The sequence below is a fragment of the Nymphalis io genome, chromosome 8, assembly GCF_905147045.1.
Source record: "Nymphalis io chromosome 8, ilAglIoxx1.1, whole genome shotgun sequence".
Classification (NCBI taxonomy): Eukaryota; Metazoa; Arthropoda; class Insecta; order Lepidoptera; family Nymphalidae; genus Nymphalis; species Nymphalis io.
The window spans coordinates 2,167,203-2,186,676 of NC_065895.1; the positions used below are offsets into that span (position 1 = coordinate 2,167,203).

At 36.0% G+C, this 19,474-nt stretch overlaps 1 protein-coding gene and 1 non-coding gene across 2 annotated transcripts; one reads left to right on the plus strand and one right to left on the minus strand.

Annotated features, from left to right (window-relative positions):
- Nucleotides 1-123: 123 nt before the first annotated feature.
- Nucleotides 124-14,171, plus strand: LOC126770250 (protein HIRA homolog). The gene is made up of 20 exons (XM_050489532.1): nt 124-203; nt 269-442; nt 524-685; nt 1,230-1,387; nt 2,550-2,658; nt 3,337-3,497; nt 3,828-3,996; nt 4,505-4,599; nt 5,818-5,988; nt 6,066-6,184; nt 6,612-6,758; nt 6,876-7,089; nt 7,383-7,485; nt 9,257-9,373; nt 9,813-9,959; nt 10,809-10,905; nt 11,096-11,209; nt 11,627-11,757; nt 12,024-12,115; nt 12,661-14,171. The coding sequence occupies exons 1-20, from the start codon at nt 167-169 to the stop codon at nt 12,790-12,792; spliced, it is 2,649 nt and encodes an 882-aa protein (XP_050345489.1). The 5' UTR covers nt 124-166; the 3' UTR covers nt 12,793-14,171.
- On the minus strand, nt 12,154-12,224 carry Trnag-gcc (transfer RNA glycine (anticodon GCC)). Its single transcript has one exon. It is a non-coding gene; the product is annotated as a tRNA-Gly (tRNA).
- Nucleotides 14,172-19,474: the final 5,303 nt, after the last annotated feature.

A 19,474-nucleotide genomic window follows, 5' to 3' on the forward strand; every position in this document is an offset into this window, starting at 1 on the left:
GTTTTGAAAAAACATGTTTTTGAACTGAGCAAATAAAGATTTGCCGAATGCCGGGTGTCGAGACTCGAGAATTAAAATAAATGTCATTGTCAATTATAAAATTAAGGTGAAAATAAACAAATTTGTTGTTACATATTTAGACACATATTTCTTAAACTATTTATAAATGAAGCTCTATAAACCCAGCTGGGTCAATCATGATGGTAAGTTGGACTTGTATTGTTTATAAAATTGTTTGTTTTTTTTTTTTAAACAATTACACTTTCAGACAAGCCAATATTTTCGGTGGACATCCATCCCACTGGAAAACGCTTTGCTACTGGAGGGCAAGGTGAAGACTCAGGAAGAGTTGTGGTTTGGAACTTTAATTCTGTATTATTTGAAGAAGTCGAATGGGATTCAAATGTTCCAAAAATGCTATGTCAAATGGATAACCATTTAGGTTAGATTGTTTTATTTTTATTTCATATCCAAAAAAAAAAACCAAATTAATGTAGTGTTATTAATAAAATGTTTGTTTCAGCATGTGTTAATTGCGTGCGATGGAGTAATGGTGGTCGATACCTGGCATCTGGTGGAGATGACAGTTTAGTAATGGTATGGGGGCTCAGCGTAGCCGTAGGGGCTACCGGTAAACACAAAGCTGAAACTTGGAGATGCTTGACAACACTAAGAGGACATGCAGGTCTATATAATATGCCTAATTAGTAGCACTAATAAATTATTAAAGTTTTGCATTGCAAATGCAGATATTCTTTCCCAAAACAGCAATACTTGATATTGTTGTGTTCCGGTTTGAAGGGTGAGTGAGCCAGTGTAATTACAGGCACAAGGGACATAAAATCTTAGTTCCCAAGGTTGGTGGCGCATTGGACATGTAAGCGATGGTTGACATTTCTTACAATGCTAATGTCTAAGAGCGTTGGTGACCACTTACCATCAGGTGGCCCATATGCTCGTCCTCCTTTCTATTCTATAAAAAAAAAAAAATGCTATATATAATTACTATTGTTTTTAAACTTAAAATAAATATGTTTTTAAACTTAATAAATACTTAATAAATAACTTAATAAATAGAATAAAGCTTATTATGTTAACACAATATAATAAGATTCATTGGCATAGGTACTATTTGTGTTAATAAAGTGATACTTTAAACATATACATAAGAATATATATAAGAATTGTATATGTTTTATAGCTATTTATATTTTTTCTTATTTATTTAGGTGATGTTCTGGATCTAGCATGGTCACCATTAGACAAGTGGTTAGCAAGCTGCAGTGTTGACAATACAATAATTATTTGGAATGCTGAAAAATTCCCAGAAATGGTGTGCGTATTGAATGGCCACACAGGCTTAGTGAAAGGTGTTGCTTGGGATCCTGTAAGTGTTTATTTATTAAATAAATATCCGTCCGTCTGTCTGTCCGTAACAGCCTGTGAATGTCCCACTGCTGGGCTAAAGGCCTCCTCTCCTCTTTTTGAGGAGAAGGTTTGGAGCTTATTCCACCACGCTGCTCCAATGCGGGTTGGTAGAATTCACATATGGCAGAATTTCAGTGAAATTAGACACATGCAGGTTTCCTCACGATGTTTTCCTTCACCGTAAATAAATATACAGTACATAATTTCATAAAGGACGGGCTGGTTCGTGTGGTTGGTACATACTCATCTTTTACACTGAAGGTTTTGGGTTCGATTCCCACCCAGGACAGACATTTGTGTGTATGGACATGTCTGTTCGTCCTGTGTCTGGGTGTGAATATCTATATAAGTATGTATTTACAAAAGAAAAGTAGTATATCAGTTGTCTAGTTTCCATATTACAAGCTCTGCTTAGTTTTGGATCAGATGGCCGTGTGTGAATGAAGTTTCAGAATATTATTATTATAAATATAATTAACCATATTACCACAATTTTAAACATAGTCCATGCATTAACAGAGATTGAAACTAGAAGACAGCTTACCGTTATTATTATTTAAATAATAAAAATACTTGGTGTTTTTATTTGTAAAATTAACAATAGTAATTTAAAATAAAATATATTATAATAGACACATTTTAAATTATATGAAATATATATTCGTTTTTAAAATAATAATAATAATAAGACAGTTACATTCTAGTCTTATTAATAGCTTTATATCTAACTAAAAAAAAATATTGTTAAGAAGATATATAAAATTAGAAATTTATTAAAAATCAAAATACACAATTTTAGAAGTCTTGATCAGTCACACCAACTTTTGAAATAACTTGCAATTCATGTATTGCAACTTAACTATGAAACTTGCTAAATTTAATTAACTCACTTTAGCATTTATAGTATTCGTAAGGATTTTAGTAAATAGGAGAGTTGCTGGAGATCGTGTTACGAAAAGTAGAGCAGTCAAATTTGCAAATCTGAAAAAGAAAAAAGATTTTTTTTCTATAATAGTTATTTTTTACGGTATCAAAAAATACCCTTTATAGAATTTTACTACGTTACATAACTTCTGTGTTTGTTATTTATAGTTAACTAATTTTTTTATATACCATTATAGGTTGGAAAGTATTTAGCATCTCAATCCGATGATAAATCTCTGAGAGTCTGGAAGACAGCTGATTGGGCATCACAGGCTGTAATCACGGAATCATTTGAAGAGTGTGGAGGTGATAAATATTATATGTTTATTTTGTCTTAATAAATGAGTAAAATTATCTTTTGTAGTCAAAGTCTTTCTCATTAAGAGAAAAATTTTATTCCACCACGATGCACCAATGTAGGTTGTGGATACGCCACTGGCAGTATTTCATTTGTGACATGCAGGTTTTCTTGAAAATGTTTATTTTTTTTATACGTATGTACGAGCATATGGGCCCACCAACCTTGGGAACTAAGATTTTATGTCCCTTGTGCCTGTAATTACACTGGCTCACTCACCCTTCAACCCGGAATACAACAATATCAAGTACTGCTGTTTTGCGGAAGAATATCTTGCAGTCTCTTAAATTTCAATTACTTCAAAGATTTAACAAGGCCTACTTACAGTCAACAAAATGTAACAAGATTTAGTGTTCAATTAAAATTATACATAAAAGTCAATCAAAACAAAACACATACCGAAGCCAAACATCGTGAGGATACCTACATGTGTCTAACTTTACTGAAATTCTGCCACATGTGTATTCCACCAACCCGCACTGGAGCAGCGTGGTGGAATAAGCTCCAAACCTTGTCGTCAAAAAGGGGAGAGAAGGCCTTCAGCCCAGCGGTGGGACATTCGCAGGCTGTCACGGTTACGGTACCGAAGCCAAAACATGTATACGTAAATCTGTTTACTTAAAAAGGCACGACGCACGTGCTGCGGCTGTCGTGGTCGCCGGACGGGCAGTACGTGCTGTCGGCGCACGCCATGAACGGCGGCGGGCCCACGGCGCAGGTGGTGGAGCGCGACAGCTGGCGGTGCGACAAGGACTTCGTGGGCCACAAGAAGGCCGTCACGTGTGCGGTGAGCGCCCCACTCCTGCCATACGTTGCACCACCGTCTTCTACTGACGGATTCGATTTCCGTGGATATTTCTATAGGATTTTCAACGTTAAGTTTTCTATAAGGAACTGTTAAGTAGCTTTTATTTATATATGAATGACTAGATCTTCTTCAGCTATAATATCGTGACATTTTCTTACAAAAACATATCTTACTTTAATATACATAAAATAGCATGCTACCAGTATAGTAAATAATTACAATATATAACAGGCTACTATGTATATAATATATATATAGAGTTTAGTAATTTTGATTCCTTTCCAATGATCACACATGGTTACCCCGCAGCGCTTCAACAGTAACATCTTCGTGAAGGAGGGCAAGAAGTGCTGCTGCGCGGCGGTGGGGTCGCGCGACCGCTCGCTGTCCATCTGGCTCACGTCGCTCAAGCGCCCCCTGGTGGTGGTGCACGAGCTGTTCAGCGACAGCGTGCTCGACCTCTCCTGGAGCTCAGACGGTAAATACTAGTAGCCATGAATGCCTGTACATTGAGATATTCTGTCCAATATACCAGTAAACACACTGGGTCACCGAAAATAGCATTATAAAGTTTGGCGTTAATAATTTATGAATGGTACACAGTCCGGAGTACCATTAGATGTCTGTGATTAAAATTAAATTAATTAATTAAATTAGAGACAATTAAAAGAACAATTATACTTCTCTCTAGTAACTAAACTCATTGATATGATTATTTATTTATTCACATGATTATTCACTCGGTGTGCAAAGACAAGACCAGTTGCTCGCAGTGAAAAAAAAAACACCCAAAAAGGACAGCTTAGCTTACACAATATTTGGTATAATGTTGTTTGTTAAACTATTTGTGACCGAGTTGCTTATCGCCAATACATTCGACCCACTCTCGACGAATGAGAGTGATAGTGAAAAGTGTAAGAGCTTAGGTCGTAATTCTATCAATGGACGAACACCATTATAATTTAATTACTTATTTCCAATTTCAGGGCTGAAGCTGTTGGCTTGCAGCACAGACGGCACCGTCGCCTGCATTCAGTTCACGAAGTCGGAGATCGGCACGCCGCTCACGCTCGAGGAGAAGGCAATCCAAATATATTTTATATATAAAGTTATCACAGGGAACGGGGAATAATAGACTAGTTGGTTGACAAACATTTATTCCGAAGTACAGCGATACACTAACGAATACCGTAACAGCCTGTGAATGTCCCACTGCTGGGCTAAAGGCCCCCTCTCCTCTTTTTGAGGAGAAGGTTTAGAGCTTATTCCACCACGCTGCTCTAATGCGGGTTGGTAGAATACACATGTGACATAATTTCAATGAAATTAGACACATGCAGGTTTCCTCACGATGTTTTCCTTCACCGTCAAGCACAAGATGAATTATAATCACAAATTAAGCACATGAAAATTCAGTGGTGCTTACCCGGGTTTGAACCCACGATCATCGGTTAAGATTCACGCGTTCTAACCACTAGGCTATCTCGGCTTATTACACTAACTAATATTAATTCATAATTAATTCATTCATTCGACGAGCCGGTTGGCGTGGTTGGTAGAACACTTGCCTTTCACGTCGAAGGTTGTGGGTTCGATTCTCACCCAGGACCGACATTTGTGTGCATGAACATGTCTGTTTGTCCTGAGTCTGGGTGTAATTATCTATATAAGTATGTATTTACAAAAAAAAAGTAGTATATGTAATATATCAGTTGTCTGGTTTCCATGGCACAAGCTTTGTACTAGCTTAATTTGGGATCAGATGGCCGTGTGTGAAAAATGTCCCAGGATATTATAATATGTTTAGCTTTCTTGAACAAAGATTAATCAAACATATGTAAAAAGTCAAAAAGTTAATGCCTATGCACACGGCACAAAGTAATGTATAATCTACTCTTTTTATCTTGTTGATATATGTCTAGACATATAATAGTTTGACTTTTAGAAAAATTAACAGCGCATAATTAACATATATAACAAAATGGCATAGATGATAAAGATAAAATTATGTAATTAATATTAGAAATTCGGTTAGAGAGAGCGAGAGAGAGAGAGAGAGAGAGAGACAGACGATTAATTCATAATAAAAAATTAAATGAAGTCGGAGTAAACTCAACTTTAATATTATTTTACATTTACAATATACGATAAAATATAAAACGGGCCTTTTTGAATTTGTTTACTCGATGAAAACAAATATATTGTTCACGAAAATAAAAGTTTTGTTTATAATCAAAAACAAAACTCGAATTGTATCACGGGCGCATGGTTTGTTTTTTATAAATAATTTTGTGAACAGAACGCCTTCTACGAGAAGATATATGGGAAGTGTTTCGTGAACGAGCCCGGCGGCGATCTCACGTCCAACTTGCTGGTGGAGTGCCCCGAGATATTGCTAGCTCGGGAGAAGCAGGAGTCCAAGAAGGAACCGCCAAAAGAGGAGACGATACCGAAGAGCGATAAATCACAGGTACCTCTATATACATATATTTATATACAATTAAATAATGTGTTATACTCGTGTAGTAATGCGCCCCCCGCCCGCAGCCCTACCCCCCCGCGCCGCTGCCCCCCCGGCCCGTGGACCGGCAGATCGAGACGCGCACGTCGGACGGCAAGCGCCGCATCACGCCCGTCTACATCCCGCTCACCAGCGTCGACGCCAAGTAATTGCACACACCTACACCCGAGCTCCATGTTCGACCTCTAACCTCGTTCTTTAAAGTCATCCTGTTAACCCGACCTCTAAATCTGACCTCTTAATTCGCCCAATCCTAGCCTCATATATCAGCCTCTCAACTTACCTCTATCCTCAGCCTCCAAGTTCGGCCTCTACAGTATATAGAATCAATATATTTATTTATTGATTGTCAAAAAAATCTACTACTTCCGTCCTGAGAAGAAAAAATTCAGATAGTAATTATTAAACATTAATCATAAAAATATCTCACGATATCGCATTTTTTTACTTTAATATATTACATTAATTTTATATTATACCTAATTGTATATTATGTAAGTAAAACTTGTATATTATATGTAAGTATTTATTTTACAAGAATTAAAATAAACATAAGCATGTTTTTTTTGTAGCGAGTCTTTGGGGTCGCAGCCCGCCACCGAGAACTGCTTCAGTACATCCTCGCAGGGGAAGTCCCGCATCAAGGTGGAGCGACGAGACGACATCGTCATACACCCCAACGTCAGCAACCACGCCACCGCCACCGTCCGGAACGACACGTGCGCTAACCGTTTAATTATCGTATAATATAAACAAAATCAAAAACGGTTTTCACATTCGATTTGTAATTTCGCTATATAAATAAATGCTACTAGGACATATGACGTTTTCCACAGCGGGCTGGAGCAGCGGTTGCGCAAGCGCACGGCGGCGTGCCTGCCGGGCCCCCGCGTAGACGAACTGCACGCCAAGCGCAGCTGCGCCTCGCCGCCCGCGGGGGCCTCAGGCTCCCCCTTAAAGACCGCCGGCCCCGTTGCACCCGCGCTGCCGGCGCCAGCGCTCGGAACCGCCGGACCGGTAGTGCGAACCGCGGGCGTCTTGAGATTGCAGGTATTACACGTTCCGTATATTGACTTTTTTTTTAATTCTTGTTAGTCTGGCGCGATTCCTCCCGACGGTAGACTACCTACTCATCTCACAGGCGTTGTAATATAAGCGGAATTTATATAAAACATCTTTCACTAAAATGTATATAATAGGAACAATGTATATAAATTAAAAATATTTTATTTTAAATAACATTGATTTTGTTTGTTCAGTGTCACCTTGTGCTTTTATTAGTAATTATAAACGACAAATTGAATAGCATTTTATTAAACACGAGTCGTTGTGCTCACTTTTAGGTCGTGAACAAAGCGTGCAACACGCAGTACGGGACATTATCGAGACTCGAACTCATACCGAACAACTGCGCCTCCAACGACCCCATCTGGGAAACCTATTTAGGTAAGTTACAGGAAATGTTCAACTACATCCTATTTGTACTGGTGGTAGACCTTTGTGCAAGCTCGTCTGGGTAGGTACCACCCACTCATCAGATATTCTACCGCAAAACAGCAATACTTGGTATTGTTGTGTTCCGGTTTGAAGGATGAGTGAGCCAGTGTAATTACAGGTACAAGGGACATAATATCTTAGTTTCCAAGGTTGGTGGCGCATTGGTGATGTAAGCGATGGTTAACATTTCTTACAATGCCAATGTCTATCGGCGTTGGTGACCACTTACCATCAGGTGGCCCATATGCTCGTCCGCCTTGATATTCTATAAAAAAAATACCAATCGAAGAGGGAGTAAAGATAAACAAATCTTAGATTGACAAATTCCATACGATTTGCTTATAATTAATATACATTTATATATATTTATTTATTTTAATTTTACCTATAAAGTTTACGATAACAACGCACAACAAACGTCGACAAACGCAATTTTTTCACGAATCCATAATAAAGACCATAGATTAATAAAGATTTCAATTCAATGTCTGAGTTGTTTCTTTGTCTTTATTCCTCCTGTTGTTTTTATTAGACTACATTATTACATGTATGTGTGTGTGTGTATGCATGTATGTATGTGCCATGTGAGAAGTGGTATGAGGGCTTACTTATAATGCCTGAATGAATAATGATAAAACGAATCGGACTGTATTAATAATAAGCATTAAATTTTCATTATTTATTTATTCCGTAAACTAGTCATTATATTACAATTGAATGAACAAAAACGAACGTTTTGTTTGAGAAAATTTATTATACATGTAATAAGTTTGTTTGGAAGACTGACTCGATCGACTGATGACCGCCTCGTTGGTCTATTGGCTTGATGTAAGGCCCCAGATCCGGAGGTCCTGGGTTCAATCCCCAGGTCGTGCCAATAAAAATTTTTGGGTTTTTCTGTTAGAAAATTCTCAGTAGCAGCTCAGAGTTTGGAAATTGGAAGTGTGTACACTCCCGTGCCTCGGAAAGCATGTAAAGCCGTTGGTCCTGCTCCTGAACTCTTTCCGGTCGTATCGGATTGCCGTCCCACCGGACTATAAGAGTTAGGGAATAGAGAGTGCATCTGTGTTTGCGCACACACTTGTGTACTATAACATCTCCTGCGCAGTTGGCTAATCTCTCTTGCGGTTGGTCGCCGTGGCCGAAATCGGTCTGGAGGACATTATTATTTAGTTAGTTTATTGAAACAAAAACTAAAGTTGTTGCTCTGTAAAGAGAAATTTATTAGTTTATATATCATATTACAAATTACTTTTGCAAACAAAGTGTAAGTACAAATTATAATCATTAGCTAACCTGTAAAGAGAAAAAACATAAAAAGCTATTGCTTCAAATATTTTTTTACAACCTGAAATGTTTATTATGTTTAAAAAAAACGTCGCTAACATTTTATTATACAAAGCCAGCGTGAATTTCTTTAATTATAGAATGACACATGACACATGACATGGTGCAAAGTGTTGCCACAATAGATAATACTTTGACGTATTATGTCGAAGTTAATGCACGGGCAATTTAAATTTAACGAAGAGCCCAAAGAGCTTTAGCTTTTAGATCATTTACATACATATCAGAGCTTCAAAAGGTTGAATGGACAAAATGGAATGAGCCCTTGCGCGAGTGGGTAACATCGGGTCATAAATGAATTATTCTTCACTTACCATCAGGTGACCCAGGCGCGCCTGCCTTTCTGCAATAACAATAAACATAATGTCCCCAGGGTCCCCGGTGACGTGCATCGCGTGCGACGCGCGCTGGGCGTGCGTGTCGTGCGCGGACGGCGCCCTGCACGTGTGGAGGCTCGCCCGCGCACCCGCACGCGCGCTGCCGCACCTCGGTCGGTGACACCCTACACTCCGCCCGACCCGACATACAACACGACCTCACACAACATACTACACCATAAGACACGACACACAGTAACAGCCTGTTAATGTCCCACTGCTGGGCTAAGGCCTCCTCTCCCTTTTTGCGGAGAAGGTTTGGAGCTTATTCCACCACGCTTCTCCAATGCGGGTTGGTAGAATACACGTGTGACAAAATTTGTTGATGAAAATTCAGCGGTGCTTGGCCTGGTTGAACCCACTATCATCGGTTAAGATTCGTGCGTTCTAACCACTAGGCCATCTAGATACTAGGATATTTAGACTTTTTGTGTCATGTCAGTGAAAAATTCAATCCATAATCATTTACTGATGACTTGACCGACCTTTACAGGCTGTTATAAAAGTTCAAACTTTAGCGTAACATAACATACAACTCCTAATTCGTTCTAGCGCTTCCGTCTCAAGCGGCCAAAATGACTCTGTCCGGGGACACGCTGGCGGTGGTGACCACGTCCGCGGAGCTCGCCATATGGGACTTGTCCGCTGCCACGTGCCTCGTACGACCGCTTTGCTTTAGGAATCTACTCTCGCATGGTGGTAAGAATTTATCTTATAGTTTTTCATATATGATTTAAAAAAAATAGTAACTGTCTACATATGTCCCACTGCTGGACTAAGGCTTTCTCTTCTTTTGAGAAGAAGATGTGGAGCTTATTACACCACGCTGTTTTAATGCGGGTAATGGTGTATATGCATTTGGCATGAAATGTGAAAAAAATCTATCACAAGATTTATATATACAAATAAGGCACTTGAAAAATTAATATTAAGGTTATCGTTATATGTATATGATTAGACACGTTTAAAATATATACTTGAAAATAAAGTAAAAGTAACACAATGAAATCATTTATCTATTTTAATTTTTTTTTTTTTATAGAATAGGTAGACGGACGAGCATATGGGCCACCTGATAGTAAGTGGTCACCAAACGCCCTTAGACATTGGCATTGTAAGAAATGTCAACCATCGCTTACATAGCCAATGCGCCACCAACCTTGGGAACTAAGATTTTATGTCCCTTGTGCCTGTAATTACACTAGCTCACTCACCCTTCAAACCGGAACACAATAATATCAAGTATTGTTGTTTTGCAGTAGAATATCTGATGAGTGGGTGGTACCCAGACGAGCTTGCACAAAGCCCTACCACCAGTAGAATATATGAATAGGATAGATTTATTTGTTGTGTGTCTAAAGTCTGTATGAAAAACTTAGATATAATTGTTTTGACAGCAGCTCACTTCCTTAATTTCAATATTTTTTAATAAATATTTATTGTATTGTTATGTTTTATATTTTTATTAATCATATTCGTTAAGTTTATGCTATTATAGTCCATAGTTTATTTATCAATAGTATCTTATTTTAATTGCATTTTTTTCAGTCACAGTAACTAATTGTTCTCTACTTGAGGACGGCAACCCAATGATCTCACTCAGCAATGGAAAAAGTTACATCTATTGCAAAAAGTTATGCGCATGGTAAGGCTTTCTAGTACATATAAATTAATGGAAATCAATTACATTAAATTTATGTATTGTAAATGTGTAATAAACTATAATAACAAAAATAGCAAATGTTACAGAATATTAACATGCCTCCTTCCCATGTCGGGACTGCGACTTTTACTAAGTAGCCCGGCAGAGCCTAAACGTGTGGTGCCGTGCGCAGGGTGGTGTGGGCGGACGCGGGCGACCCGGTGCGGCGCGCGGGGGGCGGCGCGGGGCCGCGCGCGCCCAGCCGCGCCCGCGCGCCCGCGCACGTGCCCGCACTGCGCACGCACCCGTACGTACCCACGGGCGCATGTGTCCTATTCTTCACTTTTCTTTATATCCTTTTTTATAAAAAAACTAATATAAAGTAGTACATTATACATAATAATAATGTTCAAATGTAGAGTCGCTGATTGTTGCTGATATATCTAATCTGACATTACTTTTTTAAACGTTAATTAAAGACCGAAAACAACTCTGGCGATAAGCGTTTGTTAAGTTTATCTGTCATATTCAACTGAAATAAAAATAAAGCGGTATAATAGCATCATAAATGCAACGCTATCTCATCTATAAGAAAAAAAAAAAAAACAAAAGTTTAAAAAACTAGCTATGCTTCCCGGTTTCCATTGATAATCTAATAGCGCTGTGACAATAAATGTATTACTGATTTGTTAATCTTCATTATAATATATCACCCGTGCTCCAGCCGCTCGAAGGCGCTGTCGGGCGCGGCTCGCAGCTGGCTGGAGGCGCAGGTGGCGGCCTGCCTGCACCTGCGTCTGCCCACCGACTACCGACATTGGTTCGTGGCGCTATTCGACCACCTCGTCCACCATGGTAACTTGCTTTACATACATTATTATTTAAAAAATTAAATGATCTTTATGTAAGTAAACTTTTGTATATAATTTTGAATCGGCATGTTAATAATACATTTATTAAATTCAATGTAAATATAACTTTAGAATGTAATTGATACCTAAAAAAAAAATTGTTATTTTTTTCTACAAAATAATTATGCCTAACTCACACATCACTATTAATTTATTAATAAAAAAATTGTTAGGTCATTTCAGAATATTAAAATATATTAAATTATACAGGAACAGAAGAGCAGTTAAGAAACATATTGGATGACTTGCTCGGGCCGAGTCACTGCACGTCTACTCCTAAGAAATGGCAGAATACGATACTGGTAATCATTAAATATAAAAAATAAAATTATAAAAAGATTGCATCGGCCGGGAATCGAACCCGGGCCGCCCGCGTGGCAGGCGAGCATTCTACCACTGAACCACCGATGCTTGGATGGTTTTGTGAAAATATGGATTAGATGTTTCGTATTTAGTAAATATATAGTTAAATTTTATAAATAATATTTGTTAAAATTCTTATAATTGAAATACGTGCTAATATTGCTATATATTTTTTGCTCTCGTAACAATATTTATTTAACTACGTGACTATAATATATTACTCAACGTTGTAATATTACAAAGATTATCATTTTAATGAGGTTTTTTTTAAGTCAAATAATTTACTAGATTTACTCACTTCATCACTCATTATATTAGGATCTACTCCGCAAAAACTCTTTATGCGTTACATAGCTCAGTTATTGAAAGGTGACTATTATAACATTATGCTGCCAACAACTTGAGCAGCTACGATTCAAAGTCAAAGGGGGGTAAGACCATATATATAAATGAATCTACTTATAGTTTGTAAATTTGATTCCAGGGCCTAAAGAAGCACGATATCCTAGAGGAGCTGCTGGCGCTTCTGGTGCGGCAGCTGCAGTGGCAGCGCCTGTACGCCGAGTACGCCGACCAGCTCGCCCGCCTGGCCGGCGCCGTGCTCAACGGGCACTAGCGACCGCGCTTGGTGCGCGCTCTGTGCGCGCTCTGTGCGCGCTCTGTGTGCGCTCTGTGCGCGCTCTGTGTGCGCTCTGTGTGCGCTCGGGGGGGGGAGGCGTGGTGGAAATATATACACGGACGTTGGACGAAGATATTCTGAAAATATTGTACTTGATATATATTTTTTTCTCGGTTTATTAAAAACATATCGAGTCGTACAGCTATATGCTAAGCAGTATGTGGCTAAGACACTCGAAGCTAACATGTAAAGTTTAAGAATCGCAGACATGTTATTGTGTTATAACAACGGCATTACTTTAAATAGAATTAAGTGAATATTTTTTTGGAATGTGTTTAAGTATAATGTATGGAGAACATTTATTCGCGTAGGTGCCATTTGAACAAGAACTCTTCAATTTCCATTTAATGACAATTTGATTTTTTCTATAAGTGAGCCGATGCTCCAATTATAATGCTTCTTGGATATAAAGACAATGCCAGAAACTTGAACTCAACTTGAAAAGTTGAGTGAGTGTAAAGCTTTGAGAGAATTTAATGGTGGTAGGGCGTCGTACAAGCCCATATGGGTAGGTACCACCCACTCATCGGGTATTCCACTGCCAGACAGCAATACATAGTATTGTCGTGGTCCATGTAACTACAGGTAAAATGAACATACCATTTTAATGTCAAGATTGGTTGTGCATTGGTGATGTAATGAATGGTAATATGCCAGCGCCAATGTAATTACAGCGTGAGTTAGTCAGTGTAATTACAGACATAACGGACATGACATCTTAGGTCCCAAGGTTGGTGGCGCATTGGCGATGTAAGCGATGGTTAACATTTCTTACAATGCGAAAGTCTATGGGCGTTGGTGACCACTTACAATATACGCGTCCGAATACCTATACTATAAAAAAAACGAAAGTGAGTTTGTTTGTTTACGTTTTAACTATTCAACCGGTCGTCATGAAATTTCGTCATGAAAATCAGGGTGCGAAAAAGAGCATAACGTATCAAATTAAGAACTAGACCCTTCTGACCCTTTAACAGTTAATATTAAAGTTATTAGTTACTTTCATCGCCGGCGATGAAAGTAACTTCAATATTAAGTATAAGTTGCGTTAAGTTATTTCTTTTATTTTAATATTCCATGATATATAATATAAGTTCCATGATATGTAATATAAGAAAGTCGAGATGGCCTAGTGGTTAGAACGCGTGAATCTTAACCGATGATCGTGGGTTCAAACCCGGGCAAGCACCACTGAATTTTCATGTGCTTAATTTGTGTTTATAATTCATCTCGTGCTTGACGGTGAAGGAAAACATCGTGAGGAAACCTGCATGTGTCTAATTTCATTGAAATTCTGTCACATGTGTATTCTACCAACCCGCATTGGAGCAGCGTGGTAAAATAAGCTCCAAACCTTCTCCTCAAAAGGGAGAGGAGGCCTTAGCCCAGCAGTGGGACATTAACAGGCTGTTACTGTATATAATATAAAAGTTAAATTCAAACTGAAATGATATTTGGCTTTTGAAATCCATTCGAAAATGTCTGTATTTACTTATTTATTGTACAACACATATTATATAATGTGCAAAAGGAGGCTTTCGGGCTTAAAAGCAAAAAAAAAAAGATTGTTTGTACAGCCTATCCAATCACAGGAGGAGTAAAGGCAAAGAAAAAACCTTAACACGTGGGAGGTGTCAGTGTCCTAGCCAAGTTTTACTGGTGGTAGAGCTTTGTGCAAGCTCGTCTGGATAGGTGCCACCCACTCATTAGATGTTCTACCAAGTACTGCAAAACAGCAGTACTTGGTATTGTTGTGTTCCGATTTGAAGGGTGAGTGAGCCAGTGTAATTACAGGCACAAGGGACATAACATATTAGTTCCCAAGGTTGGTGGCGCATTGGTGATGTAAGCGATGGTTACATTTCTTACAATGCCAATGTATATGGGCGTTGCTGACCACTTACCATCAGGTGACCCATATGCTCATCCGCTTTCCTACTCTATAAAAAAAAAAATAAGTCTCACACAGTCATATTGAATCGAAATGATATTGGCCGAGATCTTGGCTCTTTAATAATCTATTGTATTAATAAGGGATTCGTGAAAAAATTGCATTTTGAATGTCAGCGAAATCATTATCGGACTTTTCAGAGTAAAATTAAAATTGCTCTAAAGTATATAAGTGAAATAGTGTTCAGTTAAATAAAAAAATCTTAATCAAGAGCTGTTTGTTGTGCATAATAAAGCGGAGTTATTATAAAATCGCATGTAAAAAGCCGAGATGGCCTAGTGGTTAGAACGCGTGAATCTTAACCGATGATCGTGGGTTCAAACCCGGGCAAGCACCACTGAATTTTCATGTGCTTAATTTGTGTTTATAATTCATCTCGTGCTTGACGGTGAAGGTAAACATCGTGAGGAAACCTGCATGTGTCTAATTTCATTGAAATTCTGCCACATGTGTATTCTACCAACCCGCATTGGAGCAGCGTGGTGGAATAAGCTCCAAATCTCCTCAAAGGAAGAGGAGGCGTTAGCCCAGCTGTGGGACATTAACAGGCTGTTATTGTATATTGTTATGTAAATGTAAGGTTTGTTTATCTTTACTCCTTCGATCAACTCTCGGTGTGTTGTAAAACTTCCATGTATAATTTTTATAACATACTAAAATGAACCACGGCTTATTTACTCAATTTGCTCATGGGGTCTTTGACAATAGCTTCTCTATTATGTAATAGGAATATTTCTCGTGATATATTAACATAGAATATAAGATACTATGCCAGGTTTCAATCCATCCAGTGAGATCGACAAGTGTGCAAAGACAGAATGCAAAGTGTGCAAAAAGTTTTGACAACTTTTTATTGAGTTTTTGTATCCACAATATTCAACACCTTATAATAATATCCTATAACTGTGTATAGATTTGCTGCTGTTTAATAAAGTATTAAAATGTTATAACATGAAATAGCAGCTATATAGCTGCTATAATTAAAGTATATTACTTTAATATAAATTTTACTAATTTACTTAATTCACTTTATTAATTACAATTAATTTCATTTATAGTTTTTTAATGTAAGCAATTTTATGTTGATATAAATGGAAAATATATTTTTTTTATTCCAATATTTAAAAAAATATTGCATGTAACTCAGCACGTGATATAAGTGAAATACTTGTGCGTCAGAAACGTTCACACAAACGTTATGAACGGAAACGTTACATTTAAATTCAACCTTGAAATTATACTTCAAATGCGACCAAAGTTTCACTTTAAAAATGTTTAGGACATTGTAAATGGTATGAATTGTTCAGGTTAGTGTTTAAACGTTCGTGATTTACATAATTACTTGTTCGATTAAATTTTACGACATTTTTATGTCCTAACTAATTTTATATTGTCTGTGGAATATTCAACCATTAATGAATATATTTAGAATTACAATGTAATATAAATTCATAAATGTATTGAGAAATGTCCAGTATTTAATTTAATCACATTTCAATTTTGGACAAATCGTTTTCGGATTATATAAATAAATAAAGGAAAGTACCGTGTCTATAGCCTTTTGCAATAATTAAAAAGTAAGGATGAGTAAAGACAAATAAACATCTTTGAAATTGAATAAATGTGATAGCATAGACTATAGAAGATAGATAGAATAATCTATGGTCCTTGTATGGAAAAATGGCCTTTTGAATGTCTACAAAGTTGTAATATCATGAATTTGAAAATAAAATTAAAGTGGAATACTGTTGTATCATAAATAAAGATATATTAATCTAATAACTATTTGTTCTTGATTATTATATCTTTCTAAATATTGTTTATATTTACTCGTTTGGAATAGAGTATAAATGGTCAATGATTTGCGATTATGTTTGAGTATGAAATCAGTCAGTTTTATTACTCAAACTCAGATTATATAATTGTATTACTACTACCCTGGTGGTAGGTAGCATTACCAAAAATTGGTCTAAAAATCTCATCTAAATCACATTTTGTTTGCAATTTAATGTGTAATTTTATATAATGTGATTTGAGAAATATGGAATGCAATTGATCGTTCAAGCAAAGTTGTGTTCATATCAATTCTTATGATAATAAGCAATTTAATATTAGTCTGCATGTATATAGCAATAAAATTATTAAGAGGATAAAATATATTATCTGTTTTTATTATATTCCTTCACCGTTGTGAGTTAAAAAGACAAAAGCTGTCAAACCAAGTATTCGTTTAGAAATTTCAGCTACCCATAACATTGTAAAATTTATATAAATATAATCAATAATTTAAAATAAGTTTATGATATATATATATTTATATATCATCGTATTTGTCATAATGTGTTAATTAAATAAATATTATTACGTCGTAAGTTATTGTAGAATATGACATTGTGATTATAGTATTAGTTAACAGTAATTGAAATATCGATGTCAATCCTAAGTTTCTAAACTGTAAAGACATCGTCGCTAATCGAAAGAGTTTGTGCTAAGTAAGATTGTAAAACTTATGCAGCTAAAGTCACGTGTAACCAAATAGGTAGCACTACGTAAAAATCAATTCAACCGCTAGATGTCGCTGTGTGATTCTTCTTAAAAGTTTATGTTCATTTGCAATTTATTATGTAACTGACAACTGGAAATAAATAACGGTTTTTTTATTATAATTTTAAATTATCGATATATTTTAAAAGAAAATGAGTGTCTCTACAAGTAGAGACACTCTCAAAACTCGCATTTATGTTGTTTATTAAATGTTGCATTAGAATTAAAGTTAACTAAAAATTTGTTAATGATGCAAATAATAAGAGTTCGGCATAAGTCTCGGTAGAAATATATATATTCCTTATTCAATTATGAATATACATTTTTTTTAGATTAAATATCGAACTGATATTCAAATCAAGCAGCCGACATGACGAAATTTAGATTAAAATACATGTCCATGATAATATTTTATGTGTTATATTAAATATTGCTCTATAAAATATTATATTTTAATCCACATAATTATTTTGTTTTGTTTTATTTACGTAAAACTTATTATCAGTTTTATTTTGTGTTTCAAAATTCTTTTATCCGCCTATCATAGTAATTAGTATCAATACTTTTATCCAAGAATGTATTTTAGTCATGTTTATAATAAATATGAATAAAAAAATATTGATTTTTTATAATAGATAGTCTATCAAAATATATTGAATAATTCTAAGGAAAACGTAACGTAATTACAGTGTAATCATAGTATCGAACTCGCTTGGAAACTGCCTTTTTTTAATTTTATATGTAATTGATTACAATTTAGATATAAGTGCATGATTTGGTTGTGATGTGATTTCGTTTGTAAATGTCTTTAGGGCACAATTATATATAATTGTATGAATATTAAATGTGATTTTAAATATAAATTTGAATAATTTTCATCAACGTAAAGTTATTCAAGTTTCTTTTTATTAGATAACATTTTTTTGGCAATTTAAAGGTTGACCTTAAAATGCTGATGGAGCCTAAATATTTTGTATTTTTTTTTTTGTAATGTATTCTCAAATTCAGAAGTTTTGAGCTTATCTGTACAATTATTGTTCGCAAAGACCTAAATGTTAAAGCTATTGATGTCCTAAGGCCCTTACGGCCCCGATATGTTCCAACTCTGTGCCAATGTGTGTTTATAGGCGAGATGTGTAAGTTGGTAATATTAGCGATTTTTATGTATTACACCACAAGACTGTTGTAAATTAAATTGAATTTTACTGAATATTGTTGTTTTAATTTTTCTATACATTTTATAAACCCACCAAAATTCTCCTAGTTTTCGTACTACTTAATATAATGGGTAGATTTATTTTGTACAATAAAAAAACAAATGCAATGCAATAATATAATGCGACATTTACTACTCGTCTCACACTTTAATCTTCTCATACATTTATTTATTTACTTACTAGCTGTGCTGTGGTTTTACACGCGTATAACTTAAAGAAATAAATAAGAGCAGACATCAAATTTCAGTATACACAACATTTTTAGTTATATTTTCGTGGGATCGGATCTAGATAGGGCAGCATACAATTGGAGACATTCCCTTAAATCTATTCGGACATACTTGAATGTCTTTCCCTGTGCTTTAATTGTGCGAAAACTGTGTACTTTTAAAACTGATAGGTAAAATCTTGGTATTAAAACAGACACTCTCTTCTCAACCTACATTAGAGTGACCCGCAGAACAATTATAATGTCATTTATTACGTAGTGAAAGATAAATTGGACTTAAGTTCTAAAGTTAGACAATCTAACTTCCCCATTTTGCATTTTTTAATATATAAATGATTACCCACTAATATATATAAGAAGTATATATAGAAGTATATGTTATCGCAAATGTTTTATGTATCTGTTACGTTTCATGGACATGAGGAATTGATAATTTTGATGTTAAGCATACTCGCGCGTTTCGAGGGTAAGACCGGCTCGTATGCCGTGACGGCAAACGGCATAGCGCTCTATATCGTTGAAATATATTATTATAATAATAAAAATACATTTATTTTAATAACCAACCATTTCTATTTACTTTGTTTATTGGTTTTCCTTAATTATAAAATATTACAGTTTTCATGTTTCATCAGGGCATTTAAAGACATAGTTGCTCTACCCGACTTCGTAAGGGTT